Raw genomic sequence first — 17425 nt, forward strand, 5'->3', positions numbered from 1 at the left:
TAGCTGGATCAGCATTGTGGTTTCTCAAATTTCTCTCCTTTCTCTCCAATGTCTGCTCTCAGATGGGTAACACCAAACACTTTTCTCTGTTAGCAGACTTTGTCTTCTCTCCCCTTTCCAGATCAGTATTTAAAAATCTACATCAGATTTGGACACAGCATGAACTGCAAATACAGATAAGTTTGACAATTACTTTCAGTAAAGCTTCAAGGCAAAAGTCTCCAGAATTGAGGAAAAGAAGCACCCTGAATCATAACTGGGGTTTTATGTGACTGCAGCATCTTTTCCTACTTAGAAGGATGCAACTGGAAAAGCTAAACTGAAAAACTTGCTCTTTTAGAATTCTTAACAGAAGGCCAAGGAAATGTAAGAAATGACCTTTCACAGCATCTGCCAGCCTCACCAGGACATCCTTTCTTTGCTCCTCAGCGCTCTCAAGTTTCCTTTCCAAAGATGCCACCTCTTGACGTAGAGTCATAGCCTCCTCCTTTAAAGCAGCGGCCTCTTCCTGCAGGACAGCTTGTAGAGAGTTCTTCTTGTGTTCTGCCATCTGTGCCTCTGCAAGCAGTAAAGGTGAAGGTGAAAGGGAAAGCAAGACCAAAGGACAGAGAAAATGTAATATCTGTCTGCCTGCGGTTTCCAGGCCCACAAGGACTTTCAAAGCAGGCATAAATCAAGGAAAATTCAGTCAGAGAAAAGAAGAATTAAAGTGGCAAGGTTCAAAAGAATGTGAAAACGTGTTTGCTCTTCTGCTTGGTGAAAGGCCAGGGCTAAGAGCATGGCAGCACATCACCCACAGCGTCAGATGCAGGTAGAACTGACATCTATGAAACAAGGAGAGAGCCAGTAGATCAGAGTCAGATCTAGTGTCCTAAATGAAAAGGAAGAAGCAGCAAAAGTGAAGGCTGACTGTGACACAGTTAATTGGCTGGGAAGGCTTAAGTGATTTTATTGAGGACAGACATCAATGTTGTACTTGAAGTGTACAAACTAAACTAACAGATAGGAACTAAAGATGGAAAGAACCAAGTGGGACAAGCAGGATCCATCCAGTGATAGAATTTAAAGTCTACAAGCTGTTACCATCTGTAGTAAGAACTATAGATGTTGCAGAAACAGTGATGCTCTACGGCTTTGGAAACTGTCCCATAGACTCTGAAAAATGATGGATAGTTCCATCTTATAGAGGGAACAGGAAGAAATACTGATCAGGTAAAGGTACTACATGAGTAAGTGACAAGCTGTGAGGGAGGCACTGAGCAATGACCACATTTCCCTGTTCCTGTAGTCTGAGACAAGGAAAACAAGACGTGAGATGAGAAAGCAAATCTCATGGGGAGAGTGGGAAAACAAGGACAGTGAAAGGAGCAGCGATGCCTGTCCATATGTGATATAGAGAGGCCAATACCCTGGAGGCTCTGAGCGAGCCCAGGGATTAGAGGAAGAGGTGATAGCTACACATTAAAACAGTTTATAGATAAACACAATGTTAATACGGTACCAAAGGCATAAGAAAGAAGTGGCTAGGGATGTAAAAACCTATGTTTGCTACAGCAATGAGCTCAGACATGAGATCAATATCAGCAAGAAAACAGGTAAGAAGGATGGACAAGCTCACACATACACAGTAGCTCAACACTGAACTAATGCTCTGTGATTCTGCCATCTAAGAGGAAAATGAAGTCAATACAGACAAGGCTTTTAGCTGGTTGGTGCTTTTAAAGAGTATACAGAGAAGGATGCTGTGAGGCATCTAGCTGCACCTTCTTAGCAGCGACATGCAACCTGAAAGGCACCACGTCTGCACATTATCACCAGCAGCACATTGGATCTTACTCCATGAAAAGCCTTCACATGGTTCTATTGGTGAGTGTCATGCTTGTTGTTCTCCTTCTCTTCCCATCTCCAGGCACTGTGTGTTTCCCCTGCCTGCCATGAGAGATCCCTGCCGGTCAGACAGTCAGCGGGTTGGAAAGGAGGAGCTGTACCTTCTTGGCTTTGAGCCAACTGTTTCTGCAGCTCTTGATTGTGGGCACTGAAATGGTCCCTCTCAGCTTGCCTCTCACTCAGCTCCAGCTCAAAGTCCTGGATCTTCCTCCTTGAATCACTCTGGAAGGGGGAAGAAGGGAAGTATCACCTCACAGAGCCACTGCTGGCAGGAGACAAAGATGTGCAAACACCAAGACAGAAACAGCCACAGCAGGAGGGGACAACTGGACAGTACAAGTGATCATGAGTCCCCTTTCTCCCTACAGCAGCAAGACAACCTGACCTGTAAGAATTTACAGCCGTTCTGGCTTTAGCAATCTGCTTGTCAGTTCAGTCTAGCAGAGGTACAGGGCTTCTGGATGCAATGGACACACATTACCAGATCAAGCTGCGTCTGCTTCAGGTGCTGGCGCAGGTCTTGCAGGGCTGCTGCCACTCTGTCCACTGTGAGCTCTGCAGGGAGGTCCCTGGCCTGAGAAACAGTCACATCCCAGATATGGCCCTGTTCTGAAGAGAGAAGCCATTCTGTTTCAAGATCAAATTGAAGGCTCTCCAACACATGAGGTCTCTGTATTCACTGGAGAAGGTGGCAGTGCCTTTAAAACTTCCCAAGGCTTGAGTCAGCCTAAACTGAAAGGATGATTCTATCCTATCAGGATTGCAAAGAACCACACCTCCTTCCATCTGCTCTCCTCTACGTGCTCTATAGACTTGTTAACCCAGTCTCCCACACTTGCCTGGACTCCAAGTGACTAAGTCTCTGCTGTCACAGATCGTGCGGTGCAGAACCAAGTGCAGTTTGTCCAACTGGGACTGGGCTTCACAGTGGGCACTGTTAGCCTGCTGACACTCCATGGCCAGTGCCTTTGCTCTGTTCTCTGTGCTACAAAGCCTCAGCTGCAGTTCAGACATCTCAGCCTCCAGCACGTGCAGAGAGTCCCTCAAGCACCGCTCGCCTGCTTGGGACTCCTCCAGATCCTGCAGCAGTTGCTTCTCCCGAGCTGCCAGGCCAGCCTCCTTCTCCAGCACTACCTCCTGCAGTGACTGGATCTGTAACACAGATGCACAGAGCCTCAGGGACAGTGCTGCTGCTGAGGCAGCAGAGCGGGAAGTAGAAGGAATGAAGGAAAAAAATCACTTCAAGCAAAAACCACATCAGAAACAGAAAGCTCAAAGCCAAGGACTCAAACAGAGCAAAATCAGCTAGGAACAGGTATGCGGAGGCTAAGGGGCTAAAAAGAAGTTTCCCCACCCCAAAATGAATGGCCAAACTGTCTGGCTTTCATGCTTTCCAACCTCAGAAATGAAGCTCTCCTGTGTGGGGAGACAGGTTTGTGGGGAAGAGGGGCTGGTTAGAGAGCGAGGTGGCAAATCAAGCACCCCTGCATGGAGGGTGGGGCTTCCAGGGATGCTTGGGAGTAGAAGGGAAGACTATCAGCATCCTTTATGGTGCGTCTCCAAAAGGCCAGATGATCTGGCTGCACCTTCCACAGACTGCAATAACCACTTCTGCAATAACCAGGCTGCTTAGTGCCCAATAGAGGTAGAAACACCATCTGGGGACAACATTTGTAATAGAGAGCCTGGGAAGCTCCAAAGGAGTCTTCCATTTCTCCTCAGAGAGTTAATGCCTCAATGTCTCCGGGCAGAATACAGGAGTGTATGTTGTTGGGAGGGAAAACAAATTGGGGCCTACAAGCTGTCCCTGGAGAAGAGGATGCTAGTGCCCAGGTCACCTGGTTGTTGAGCTCTTTTATTTCTCTTCTGTGGTCTGAATGGAGCTGCTGGGCCTGCTGAATGGCAGACAGAAGCTGAGACACCTCGTTACACTGGGCAAAGTTCTTTTCTTCCAGGGTTTTGAGGCTCAGCTCCTTCTCCTCCAGAGACAGGGTCAGCCTGAAAGAGAGAGCATGCAAGCCATTACTACACAGTAAAACGTTTAATAAACTCTTAGGACTTCCACCACCACGGGGAAAATTGCTTTGGCTGAGGTTTGTCTACACAACCAGGCTGCTTGTTCAGCACTCTTGTTTCTTGTGTGCCCCACAGGGGAATCCAGCTCAGTTCAAAATCATGGTTTTAAGATGGCTTCTGCCAACCAAAGGTGTCAGGGTGGAAGACTGATACAGAGCCCTAACATTTAAAGTTTACTGGACCCAAGGTGGAGCCGATGGATCTATCTACTCATTGTACTGCAGCTTTCCTGCCTCCTTTGGTGTGTTTCAGGTTTGAAACACCTGAAAGTTCCATTTACGCTATTAACATGCTGATTTAACAAAACACCTTTTAAGGAAAGGACTACTCCAAAAGCCATTGTCTTCAGAAAAAGTGGCATTGAAGGATTAAAAGAAATGAAAATGAAACGCATCGAGAGAATGAGACATCTACATGGGGAGTTCAGAGCTCTGCTTTGCCAGAAATGCTGCCACAACCCCTTTTATATGCAAAGATCTGGAAGAGGGAATCCATTAAACAGACTGGAGAGTCTCACAGGCTTTCACTTACCTGGCTTTTTCGCTCTCTAGGACCTTCAGTGAGGCCTGAAATTCTGCGTTGTGACGCTCTACTTCTTCCCATCGACTCCTTTCCCCCTCCAAGGACTGCAGACACACCTGCAGCTCCTTGTTTCGATGTTCTACCTCCTCCCATTGACTCCTCTTCTCCTCCAGGACCTTCTGCAGGTGCACAACCTCCAGCACCTTCTGTCTTGACAGTTCCTGAGCCTCACTCAGATCTTGTTGAGCTTTGCGGCCAATCTCTTGCTGGGACTCTTCAGAGGCTGCCAGCTGAGATGTCAACTCCTCCACCTCAAGTAAAACGTAACAAAGCAGTCAAAGACTACAGCTTGTCCCCGGCAGCCATATCACACAGTGTGTGCAAAAGGAAAGAACAACTTGAAATTTCACCCTAGCATGAAAATACTGGATCCACAATGGAGAGAGACAACTTGCTTAAAAAAGCAGAGTGGGTCATCATGTTCAACTGAAAAACACCTTAAAAAACAAGGCTAGCAGCAACAGGCCAGCAGAAATCCATTCTGATGATGGATTCATTCTAGCAAACAGGCCAAAGGACTAGCTCGTATCTCCAGAGCAGCAGCTGAGATTCAGCTGATCGGCAAGTCTCCTTCAGACCAGTGGAGATGGAGACCACAGGATGATGGCAGCCCGAGGGACTACCCCATCAGCCTGCTGCTTGCAACAGAAAGGCAAGATGGAGACCAACTAGAGGCCACCTATTTGATGACTGGAGTAGCTACTGCTGTTTCAGTCACCTGTTTCTGTAGAGCATCTCTCTGCTGAAGAAGGACATTCGCTTCCTCTTTGATGGTTTTAATTTCTTCTTTGTGCTGCTTCTCCACTGCCTTGATCTTACTCTGAGCTTCCTGCAGCTCCGCTTGCAGCTTTTCTGTGATGTTCTGTAAGCACAAATGGAGAGCAGGTTACTGGGACTGGCCATCAGGTTCAGCTTCTTCCTGAGTAAAGGAACCAGTAGCCTGATAATCTAGTCACAAGACAGGCCATGAACTTAAGCACCAGGTCTGTTACAGATGCTTCAAGCCCAAATTTAGCACCTCTGTTGACCACGTGAAAGGACAGAAATAATGGAACAAAGCTTCTGTGACAGCAGTGGCCAGCAAGGTCAGGAGTCACCTCCATGGTAGACAGGAGTCTGGTAAGATCCTACCCCCTTGCTGCAACCCTCTGCTGAACTCGTCTTAGGCCCACGCTGAATCTGTGCCTGCACTTACTGTCCCACCATAGGCCTGTGGGTCTCGACATGTCTTCAAGTACAAGCCATTGGCTCTGCTGCCTGGCCTAGCAACATGTGGCTTACGACAGATGCCATTTCACACCCTCAGGCTATTATTAATCTAAAGCCAGCCCACAAAGCTTGCTGGAGGAATTCAGACCCGTATTGGTCCCTACCAGGTCTTGCAGGAGCTTGTTTATTTCCACTTCATGATCGCTTTGACACAGTTTGAGAGTACTGTCATACTGTTGCTCTGTCTGCAGGAGCTGTTGTGTCATGTCTTCCCGTTCCTGCCTCATCAGAGATCTCTCTGTTTCCAGCTCCCATTGAAGGCACTTCACTTCCCCTGCAAACACAAAGGGCAGCATTCAGAGCCTACAAAGAAACGGTGCTGACATTACTGAATGTGAATTTCAGTGTAGGAGGGATCTCCCTCCAGATCCTTCACTCCTCAGAAGCACTGCAGGGAGCTATTATTATACCACCTTCTCTGGGCAGAAGGGTCACCAGAAACCAAGCACATGAAGCTCGCACCTTGTATCACCTCCTTGGCCTGCGTGACTGCGTGCAGCTGCACTTCCAGCTGACTCCTGGAAATTTCCACCTGAGATAAGTGCTGCTGAGCCTCAAACAGGCTCGATTCCAGGGTCTCCTTCACTGACCTGCAAGTTAGGATACAAAGAGAAATGAGTTTCTTGCTCCTGACACCCACAAGGAGTTACTCCAGCAAGAAACCATTCAAGATCCCTACCCATGAGTACGGAAAATGGGTTGCATGGAAAGTTGTATTCAGGGAGCATATTCATACCATTTAAAATAGCAATGCAGGCCCCTCTGAGGGAACGCCCGGGCCTTCCTTGTGACCTACAATGCACAGTAAGACCACTTGAACTGGATCTCAGTAGCCAAATCTTAAATTGTTGTTGTCTGATCTATGACACATGGGTAGCTCTGCCCACAGTCTGCACCAGCCAGCAAAAGCCCAGCCTCTGCTCACAGCCCTTACAAGTAGCTGTGCAGGGGACAGAACGAGTATTTCCCTGGCTGAGTCATGATATTTTAGTGGAGTTCATGATCTAGCTCTAGGTAGGTGATTTTCCAGCTTCCCTGTTTAAAAGGGACTAAAGAAATACATCAGATGATACAGTAAAGTCTCATGCGTGCAGCGTTTGTAACAAATCTGAACTAGATTTTGTCTGAACAAATACTACCTGGGAGAGACAGGTACCCTTCAGTTCAAACTGCTGGAAGTTCAAGGGGAAACTTGCTACTTTTCTCTAAGCATTGCTAATCATGCAGGCAATAGCCCAAACAGCTTGGCACTCTTTTAAAGAGAAGCTTTGATACAAATCCTGGTATACTCTTTTTTCCATTTTGCTCAAGATTCTTCCATTTTCTGTCCATGGAAGGGGAAAACACCCAAGAAGCACACAGGATGCAATGAATCCTTGAGTAATGATTCCCACCTCTGTAATTACAGACCTTTGAGAACATCCTGCCTAGGGTCTCCTCCCTGCCTTTACCTGGCCTCTTCCAGCTGCTCTGAAAGGCCTTCTCTGTCCCTCTCCACGGCTGCCAGTCGCACCTCTAGGGCAGCCTTCTCATGTACCAGCAGCTCCTTCTCTTTGGACGCTTTGGCCAGCGCGTGCTCTTGGCGAGAGGACTCCTGGCGCAGCTGCTCCAGGTCACCTCTGGCCAACTCTTGCTGGTGGTAAACCTGAAACAGGACAAGATACAGTGAGAGCTGTGTGCAGAGCCATCCAGTGCCAGCTCCGAATGAGCCAGAGGAGAAAGAACTCCTGTACTGTGGGCTGAAAGCTTCAGAGCATCACCTGCACGCTGCACTAATACCTTGGGCTGCCAAGAGGAAAGTGCCAAAAGGCACTGTTAACTGGAAAGTGACAAGTAAGGCCATACTGGGTTGCCTGGGACCGGACAGCTCCTTCAGGGCAAACACACATCCTGTGTTCTGTGCAGAACCATTGCATCTTCCAGAACTGCCCCTGCAAACTAGAACCCTATCAGAATCTATTCCCATGCTGGGAAGTTGCAGGAGAGGTTGAGCAAAAGCAACTGCTCAGAACATCCAGTCTAAACCTCGTGCAGCATAACTTGAGGCTGTTTCCTCTTGTCCAAGCATTTGTCCCTTGTGAGAAGAGACTGACCCCACCTCACTACAACCTCCTTTCAGGTAACTGTAGGGAGCGAGGTCTTCCCTGAGCCTCCTCTTCTCCAGGCTAAACAACCCCAGTTCCCTCAACTGCTCCTTCATCACACCTGTGCTCCAGACCCTTTACCAGCTTTGTTGCTCTTCTCTGGACACACTCCAGCATCTTAGTGTCTCTCTTGTAGTGAGGGGCCAAGAACTTACATGGGATTCAATGCGCAGGCTCATCATTGCCCACTACAGAGGGACGGATGATCACCTCCCTCATCCTGCTGCCCACACTATTTCTGATAACAGGCTAGGATGCTCTTGGCCTTCTTGGCTACCTGGGCACAAGCTGGCTCATGTTCACTTGCCTGTTGACTAGCATCCCTCCCAGGTCCTTTTTCCCAGGCAGCTTTCCAGCCACAAAGCTGCGTGTGTGCCTTAAAATACAGTTTCAACAGTTGCAAGATGTCATTCCCATTCGTAGCGGTACAAACCAGCAGGCATTGACTCGCAGCTGTGTCCTGCTCTCTAGGCTCAAAGAAACTGAGTTTTGAAAGTGGCAGATTTCATCATAAAAAGCATAAACAGAAACACGCAGCCCTGGGTTTTGCTCCAGAAAAGGGACTCAGAGCTACACACTTTGTTTCTTTTGACACATATGAGAGTAGGAGCCGCACTCAGATTCATGGACAACACAATCATCTCCTTGCAGCTTAGCAAAAGCCAAAAAGGAGGTCAACACAGGCCGGTGGATTAAAAGAATCCACAGAAGCAGAGGACAACACAGAGAATTGCAGACCAGCTCTGCAAGCCACCAATGTTTCCAACAAGAAGGAACCAAAAGCTTTGTGATCTCCAGCACTACCAAGGGTCTCCTTGACAAAAACATTACAAAATCCAACAGACAGAGCTACACTGAGCCAAGCAGTCAAAAGCCCACCCAGAAAGCAACAGGTTTTTGGTCTCACCTGACTGAGTTTCTCTTGGGTTTCTGCCTTCTCCTTTGCCAGGGTCCTCAGCTCTACCCGCAGCCCCTCCTGTTCCTCCTCTGCTTTCTTCAGCAATTGCTCCAGATGGGCTTTCTCTGTGCTGAGCTCTTCACTTGTTCTTTCACACAAGCTCAGCTTATCCTGGCCAGAGATCTTTGCTCTCTCCATCTCATCCACTTTCACTGACAGAGCTTCATTCTCTTGCTCCAGCTACAATCACAGAAGCACAGAGGAAATAAAGTACAGGAACCTTTATTCCATAGGAGGTTTGGCTTGAACAGATGCAGGAACATTTCCATATTCTGTCGATCACACTGTTGAAAGGCAAGAAGCCTGAGAAGCAGCAGCAACTGGAGACAAACTCCTGGCAAGATCTTTGGCAACTCTGCTCACCTGCAGCACAAGTTGGTTCAACTGCACTTTATCCAATGCAAGAGCTTCATTGATGCTGCTCATCTTCACTGTTGCAACACGTAGATCAGCTGTTTCAGCACTCAGCTTATTCTGAGCCCCTGTCAACTCTGCCACTGACTGCTCTGCCTGAAGGGACAAAAGAACATGACAACAAAGGCAGGAAAATCCCTGACTTCCAGCAGCAGCTCCGGATCCCCTTTTAGGTCTCTGATGTACTCCCAGTTCAGCACTCCCAATAAGCACTACCCCAGAGAGCCCGTATGGCGTGATCACCGTTTTCCCTGTCTTCTACTGCCAGAAACAGCATCGGTGATGGGTTTGCTGTCACAGCTCCCTCTCCCACAGGTGCTACCTAGGAATAAGGTGACCATACCTTCTCCAGTGCCATGGTAAGCTCATGTTTCTCCTGCTTCAGCAGATCCCTCTGAAGGTGCAATTCCTCCAGTGTCTCTCTTGCAATTAACAACTCACTCTGTAATAATGAATTTTTTCCTTCAAGTGCAGCTAAGTCCTTCAGTCTAGGACAAGGGGAAAGACAAACAAGTTTTTAATGTAAAATACATTCTCATTTCCAAAACCCAGATACTTACCATGCCCAGGACATGGCAGTATGAATGACTCCTAACAGCTTTCTGCGTACACCTAAGGAATGCTGGGATTTTCTGACTAGAGCCGCATCGCTCTTTGTCACTTATGGAGGTGAAACATTTGCCATTGAGAAAGTAAAACAAGCTTCCAGAAATCACAGAACATTTCCAAAAAGTTCAGTTCAACTGAACAGCTTCCTGCCTGTTCGTTCTCGCCCTCCTTTTTGAGGTATTGCCTACAGCTTCCCAAACTGCTTTGGCCAAGACAGACTTTTTAAGTCAGATTCGTAGTCATAGAATCCTAGAATAGTTCGGGTTGGAAAGGACCTTGAGATCACCCAGTTCCAACCCCCCTGCCATGGGCAGGGACACCTCCCACTAACCCATGTCACCCAAGGCTCTGTCCAGCCTGGCCTTGAACACCTCCAGGGATGAAGCATTCACAGCTTCCCTGAGCAACCCATTCCAGTGCCTCACCACCCTCACAGGAAAGAATTTATTCCTTACATCCAATCTAAACTTCCCCTGTTGAAGTTTGAACCCATTACCCCTTCCCTAGTCCCACAATTACTCTTGCCTTCAGCAGCCAAACAATGAAAGAGCCTGGAATCTATGTGCTGAAGAGGTGTGTGTGAATTCCCAATCTGATAACCATAGGGTCACAGGATGATTCAGGCTGGCAGGGACCACAGGAGGCCTCTAGCCCAAGCTTGAGCTCAGAACAGCTGGGCTCAGCTAGGGGATCAGTCCAGGCTGCTCAGGCTTCATCCAGTTTGGTCTTCCGAATTTCCAGGGATGGAATCTACACAACCTCTCTAAGCAACCTGTTCTGCTGCATGACTGCCTTCACGGTTCCAGTTTCTGTTCTCCTTAAATCCAGCTTGAACCTCTCTTGTCCCAGCTTGTGCCTGTCACCAGCTATCCAGGTCAGGTTTGGAATGATGTTTTTAAAGGGTTATAAAGGATGCACAAGGAGGCAGCCAGACCTGCCCATGTGCTCCCTTCCCATTTCTGTGCTACAAATGATGAGCACGCAAAATTTATTATCTTTATGTGGGCCTCCTAAAGCCCAGCAGTGCCCAGAGAAAGCTTGAACACTCACAGGAGCTCCTTGTCATGATGTGCTCTCTCCAGTGCCTGCTGCTGCTCCGCCTTTTCCCCCTGGGCTGAATCTTCCTTCAGCTGCAGTTCAGTGTTACTCTGACGCAGACGTGAGGCCTCTTGCTCTGTTACCTCAAGCTGTTGCTGTAACTCTTCCCTGGTTTTCTCCAGGTTTGCACAGTCACTGCAGAGACAAGGCTCAGTTACAATGAAGTGGCCTGAAAGTCACAAATCCCGTTTTCATCATTCCAGGATGGAATTGTAGGGAGCACGGTAAGGAGGAACTTGCTCTTCCCCTCGCAAGGTAACTGAAGAGGGAAAGAGAAAGGAAGGCTTTTGCTTTCATTCACTGGCTAGGAAAGGGCACCCAAAGAACAAGAACTCAGAGAAGCAGCACATCAAGAGGGAGGCATACACACTGGAGGGCAGGCAAGTTCTTTGCCCAAAACACCTATGAACTCCCAAAACTGGAAGCAGATTGCCTGTAGAACACAAGAGCAGGAGGAAACACTCACCTTCTGAGTGCTTCTACCAGAGACTGGAGGTGCTGCTGGTGGCTGCTGGACGTCTTGCATTCCTCCTCCACTTGTTCGATCCTTTGCTGCAGCCTCCTGCACTTCCCTTCCTGCTCTCTGTGCTGGTGCAGCAGGTCATTGATAGCGTCCTGCCTGGCAGAAAGCTCTTCTTTTAGGGCCTGCAAAGGATGGGGAGCAAAAGAGCACAAACAAGCAATAAGGAACAGGGAAGATGGCTCCAGACAGGTGAGAGAACCAGCAAGCAGAGAGACAGCTCACCCGAAGGCAAAAGTCTACGATAAGGGTTGGAGATCAAGGAGAGAAAAGCAGTAGAGCACAGAGGTGGTGGCACTGGCAAGACAGTACAGGACCAAGAGTGGGAAGGCTAGAAAGGAACCAGCTGAACTGGCTAAGGAAAGGAAAAGGTTTCAAGCTAACTGAGGCATTAGCAGTTGAGCCTGCGGCCAGCAGTGAAGACAAGCACAAAGTCTCACCTGTGTTGCCCCTCGCCTCCTTGCCAGTGCTTCCTGCACCAACACAAAGGCATGCTCTGCATCAGTGAAGCTCCGAGAAGAGAGGATGTTGCTAGACTCGATGTGCTGGGAACTCGCAGTGGAGGCAATGCTGACCATGCTGTCACTGTCGTCTAACACCACCTGAAAGACCACATCAAGCTGTTGCTCTTTTTCATTCTACTTGCTTTTCTTTATCTAGTTCTCTTTTTCCCCCCACTTCACCACAAAGCCATTAAAAACTCAGTTCTCTCATTCCATCAGTCCACAAAGAAGCTTTGCCCCTATGGCTACAAACACACCAGGGATTCAGAGAATACAGCTACTATAAACAAGAAGAGACAAGTGTGAAGCGGCTGGAGGCTGCCTGTACACCCAGTTTTTTGACACTTTCAAGAATTATTTTGGTCTCCTTCAGTTTCTTAGAGCCACAAGCACCAGATGGACACTGGAAATAGCAAGGAAAAGAAACATTAATGCTGCCCAGGGAAGAAGGAGGCTGATGAACGCTGGAAAATAGCAGTGAAAAAGCTAATGTTTAGAATTACGCAGAGCAGTAGCACAAAAGGAGAAGCAACGGTGTAAGGGGAACAAACTGACTTGGTGAGTGCCTACGTAAGAGATCTGATATTAAACCCCCCTTCACAGAGTGAAGTTTAGGACTAAGTTAGGGTTACCCCTAAACAGTTAGATCAGTTGCAAATCTGGGGACATAATAATGGTCAATGGATGCAGACTGAGGGAGCAGAGCTGGCCAGTGCATCGAGTCACTGACCTTTTATAAAAGCCTGAGGAACAACAGAGTCATTGCTCAAGGAAGGTGGCGGAAGCATCCAAGAAAAACTGGAATACAAATGCCAAGTAGAGAACTCAGAAAGCACAGTCCAAGAGAGACTTTAGCAGGACGGTGAAGGCAAAGGTACTGAAACTTCCAGCCAACACAGCCTGAAGTGTCACAGGACAACTTGGGAGCTCTAAACAGGTTTTATGTCAGAAAAGTGGTATAAAAACGAAACAGTCAGTAGCAGTTAACACAGTTTACAACACAGATCTAGTCCCTGGGCTTGTCTGTTGCCTTCCTCAAGTTCTTTCAAATCAAATTTACAAGAATGTGGTCTCAACTCCGTACTTACCTCAGTTATAGCTTTGATCAGCTTGTGGAGGGAAACATTCTCTTCTGCAGCACTTTTAGCCAATGAAGCTTCATATTCTTTCTCTAACCGACCTGCTTGCTGAGAACACAAATAAGGAAAGGGTGGGCAAGGAAGAGCTGCTCCCCTCTGTAGCATTCCCATCCTCAGTAGCATTGTCACGCTGACAAGCCTCAGCCCGAGTGATTCCAATACAGTCCTTCCCACATCTATTCAATTTCTTCTTTGCTAAAACCAAGAACACAAAGCCCAACAGCTACTTTGTATAGGCTGCTATCAAACTCTCAATTCCAAGGAACTTCGATCCCCGGAGGTTTAAATCACAGAAGGAATAGCACGGGTGGTACCTGCCTGAGGAAGACACTTGCCTTGTGTGCAGCTTCCCTGCCACTGCCTGCACCTGACTCCACTTGTGCCATGACACAAGGGATATTTGGGCAATGTGCCTCACGTTCCCACACAGTCAGCACCTTTGCCACTGTCTCTTGAGGAAGCCACTCCTCCTTCCTAAGGCTGAAGAGCAAACACTGCGCTATCTCCCAAACACAAGTAAAACATACTAGTAACTCCAAAGTGTTGTTCAGTGTTTTCATGGTCTTCTCCTTCTCCTCGTTTTCCTTCTGAGAAAGTACAAGCAAGGCTGAGAGCTCCACCACCCTGAGAAGAGAAGGTCCATGTGCCATTCCAAAAGCACTGCCCACCATCACCTGTTAAAGAGCTAAGCAGCTCCCAGAAGCATAGCAGAGAAAGGTCCAGCCAGAAAACACCACATCTCTATAGGTTAACATTCAAAACGGTTGCAAAATGGCACTTCTGGCCCCAAAGGCCTTCTGTACTGACAGCTCCTTGCGAGACTGAGCACAGAGGTGCTACACTGCTTATGATGACCCTGGGCAAATTCCTCCCAACTCCTTCAGCAGAGCCCTGGGTAGCCAGAGGGCTGTACAAGAGACAGCGCTCTCTTTACACTAGTCTCAATTTCTCACCAAGAATCAGTTAACAGCAAAAACTTGTAATATACAATCCCTTTCCCAGTCTTGTCCTACTCAGAAGAGCTTCTTCTGTCAGCCAGACATTTATTTCTATCCTTTCTGTTGAAGGCAATAGTTTGACAAGGGACACAAATAAGGCCGTGCAGAAGGGCTGTGTTTTAAATGTGAACATAGCCCATCCATGAATCCAAGAAGCAGCCACAAAAGATAATGCTGGCAATAAAAAAGTTGAAAACACCTTTACCTGTCTTGAAGCTGCTTCTTCTCCAGGTCCCCCTTAACTTGTAAGCACATCACTTCCTCAGTCTTAGGGTTTATTTTCTGTCCTGCTTGCTGCTGTGCCTGATCCTTCAGGACAGGTCTACCCAGAGTGACGGACTCCCAGAGCTGCATGCCAGGGTTTAGATGGGAGCAGTTTACAAGGATAGCTCCAGAAAGCCTCATCTGCTCTGCCTTCAGCTCTGTAAGATCTCTGAGGAAGAACAGAGAGCAAGCTAGTGTTCACAGCTCCATCTTTATGAGCTGACCCACTTCTGGAAGCATGCAACTGTGCAACAGGAAAAGGTGACAGGAAAGAGGACATCTTTGCTGGGGACACATCATTCATCTGCCACTTTGGGACCAGGACACCTCTTGACAGTTGATCAATGATTACTGGATAGCTAAGGAAGGAGTCCACAGAGGTAAGAAGGCTTCAACGACCTCAAATTACTCTTACTAATTGTTGCTCCTGCTCTATCTTATTAACATACTCTAATTATCATTAATAGATACAAAGAATTTCACCCAGGTCCCAACCATTCACACCTAGATGATTAGCCTTAAACAACCTATTAGCATCAACACTTGGGATGGCTAAGAGGCTCATGACCACATCTACACAAGAAACATTTCTGGAAGGCGGTGTAAGAACAAGCCTAAAATGTTGTAACAAAAGAAGGACAAATAACACAAGAATTAACTAGTAGGTCAGGCACTCTCTACACACTAAGGAAGGCTTGCAATCAAATGAGATAAATGGCTCACAGTAACCCAGACTCTGAAATTGCATGCTGACACCACAACAACGTACTATTACACCTACACTGGTTTTGTTTGTGCAGAAGGCAGCGGTGAGAAAGGAAACTCACAGAGCCAAAGAACAAGAAAACAATCACAGGAAGAGGTACCAAACTAAGCAAAATACATTGAAGAAGTGCCTCTGCACTGCTCATAGCCTGAGCCCCTCAGTTTTATCTGAAAACCAGCATCAAACAAAATGATTCTGAACATAGCCTAAAGCATAGTCCTTCAGACTGCCAACGGGGAAACCCTGTCTTTAGCTGCAAGTGATGTAACATGGAGGTGTGAAGGGAAGCTGCCTTCTTCCTGCGAGAGCTCCAGCCTCAGCTTCCACTCACCGGTCAGTGGCAGTCTTCATCACCAGGAAGTGCCGGCGGAAGGTCACCACCTCACGCCACAGGCTGAGGAGACGGTTATGTTCACCCCTTACGTAGTTGTCATAAAGCTAAACATGCAGAGATAAAAAGAAATGCCAGTTTAGCCTCCACTGCTGCTGTACAAGCCTTTCAGATACGAGAGGGTACAACTGTTTTCACCAGGTATCCTTTAGTAACTACTGCAACTGGGGCATCAAGGACTGAAAAGGCACCACATAAGCACCATCAGTAGACCTGTGACCTGACTTCAAAGAAGGGAATATCCACACTTCTGCAAGAATGGCTATCAGCAAAGCAAACTGGTCTTGGTTCTTCATCTCACTTTGCGGAGGTGTCTACAGTCTTGGTGGAGGAAGACAAATGTAAGTCCCTCCAAGAGGAGTGTCAGATTTACTTACAACAGGCTATGGGTAAGGAAGGCCTATCCTGTTCTTCTTTTGCCTACTCTGACTCAGAAAACACACAGACCTCTCCAGTTTCCACTGCTGTAGACAGAGATTTAGGAACTACTAAAAAGAAGAGCATTCCTGTGTGACTGCCCTTCAGTGCCCAGCAACAGCAAGTGTTTGCCTTCAAGAGCAAGCAGTATGGTCAGAGCAGGCGAGCATCTTCCATTACCACAATGCCCTCACACTCCTCCATTTCACACCCATCTTCTGCATGTCAACACTAACACTTCCTCAGTGTAGCCACAGCTTTCACACAGCAGGTTCTCTACGTCAGCAATAAAATGCATTCCCATTCCACCCTGGCATCGCATCTGACATTCCCGTAGCCCGACCTTACCTCACGTTCATGGCGCCATTCACTCTCCTTCAATTCCAGCTCCTCCCGCGCCCTCATCCAATCTGCCATCAGTTTTCCAACATCTTCTTTGAGGGCTGAATTAACCTCATTCGCTTTATCAAGGTGCTCCCGCAGGAAAGCATTCACTTCTGCCAGATTCTCACGCCTGGGGAAGGGAGAAACAACAGTGAGGTCACTGAACAACTGCTACCCACGAGCACCATCGCCATATACTTCCTACTCCCTCAGCACTGACTTTGTTTTCAAAGAGGAAGTAAATGTGCTTCCTAGGGTTAGCTAAGAGCTCTCTGTGATAGCAAACTCGTTTGCTTTGAGTCTTCATAGTTGCAGATTTCCATCTACAATTTCGCTTCCCCCTTCCTCTTCCACTTTGACGATGCCAACAGTTCGTGTCTTGCCTCCCCCTTGTACTGTCTGGTCGCTGCATGCACCACCTTTCTCTAGCATTGTCACTTACTGAACCACAGAGTCATTTAGGCTGGAAAAGGACCTTTAGAGGTCACCTGGAATAACTTCCCTGCTCAAAACAGAGCCATTCAGCACACAACACTACAAATGCACCATAGAAAGAGACTGAGGACCTGTCTCCCTTTGAAGCAGCTCCCCCAGCTGCTTCCCCTGGGGAGACCAGGCAGTACCCATAGCTAGGTTTTCCCTCACTTCCAGGAGCATTCAGGATACCAAGTATGAGGGAACACTTCTTTCTTTTACCTTTGATGCTCCTCTTCCAACTCAAGCAGTGCTTTCTCCAGGCTCTGGTCATCTTCTTCACACCTGCCTGGAAGGGACCCCTTCAGAAGAAAGGAAATATTAACTGTTTAGTTACATTCTTGTGCTCCCTTCACTACTGTTAGCACCCATCCCTTTCCTCTCCATTTGTTTGGTATCCCAGCAAGCTCGTGGCTTCTTCCAGGCATACCAGTGCCATGGCTATGGAGAGGAAGGGAGTTACTCAGTGAGTAGCTCTCCTCAGCCTCCCATGGTTGCACTCTCACAGCTAGGTAAGTGAGCACTCAAGGTC

The 17425-nt window shown here is 47.7% G+C and overlaps 1 protein-coding gene across 1 annotated transcript in view; it reads right to left on the reverse strand.

The window, feature by feature from the left end:
- The window catches only part of CEP250 (centrosomal protein 250), a gene marked incomplete at its 5' end in the record, with an annotated part of 31279 nt that extends 14061 nt beyond the window's left edge, over positions 1-17218 (reverse strand). The window contains 22 exons of the mRNA XM_061375342.1: positions 404-558; positions 1989-2109; positions 2369-2496; positions 2727-3039; positions 3726-3885; positions 4495-4796; positions 5264-5407; positions 5919-6088; positions 6277-6404; positions 7266-7459; positions 8866-9096; positions 9280-9426; positions 9674-9818; positions 10990-11172; positions 11504-11682; positions 11998-12159; positions 13149-13247; positions 13727-13823; positions 14403-14630; positions 15559-15665; positions 16384-16549; positions 17116-17218. Of these exons, the coding sequence (XP_061231326.1) occupies positions 404-558; positions 1989-2109; positions 2369-2496; positions 2727-3039; positions 3726-3885; positions 4495-4796; positions 5264-5407; positions 5919-6088; positions 6277-6404; positions 7266-7459; positions 8866-9096; positions 9280-9426; positions 9674-9818; positions 10990-11172; positions 11504-11682; positions 11998-12159; positions 13149-13247; positions 13727-13823; positions 14403-14630; positions 15559-15665; positions 16384-16549; positions 17116-17218 (3662 nt within the window). The remainder of the gene's footprint in view (positions 1-403; positions 559-1988; positions 2110-2368; positions 2497-2726; positions 3040-3725; positions 3886-4494; positions 4797-5263; positions 5408-5918; positions 6089-6276; positions 6405-7265; positions 7460-8865; positions 9097-9279; positions 9427-9673; positions 9819-10989; positions 11173-11503; positions 11683-11997; positions 12160-13148; positions 13248-13726; positions 13824-14402; positions 14631-15558; positions 15666-16383; positions 16550-17115) is intronic.
- Between the last annotated feature and the right edge of the window lie 207 nt (positions 17219-17425).

The sequence above is a fragment of the Neopsephotus bourkii genome, unplaced genomic scaffold (genome assembly GCF_033783945.1).
Source record: "Neopsephotus bourkii isolate Nb327-2 ecotype Australia unplaced genomic scaffold, CSIRO-AGI_Nbou_v1 NB_1663, whole genome shotgun sequence".
NCBI lineage: Eukaryota > Metazoa > Chordata > Aves > Psittaciformes > Psittacidae > Neopsephotus > Neopsephotus bourkii.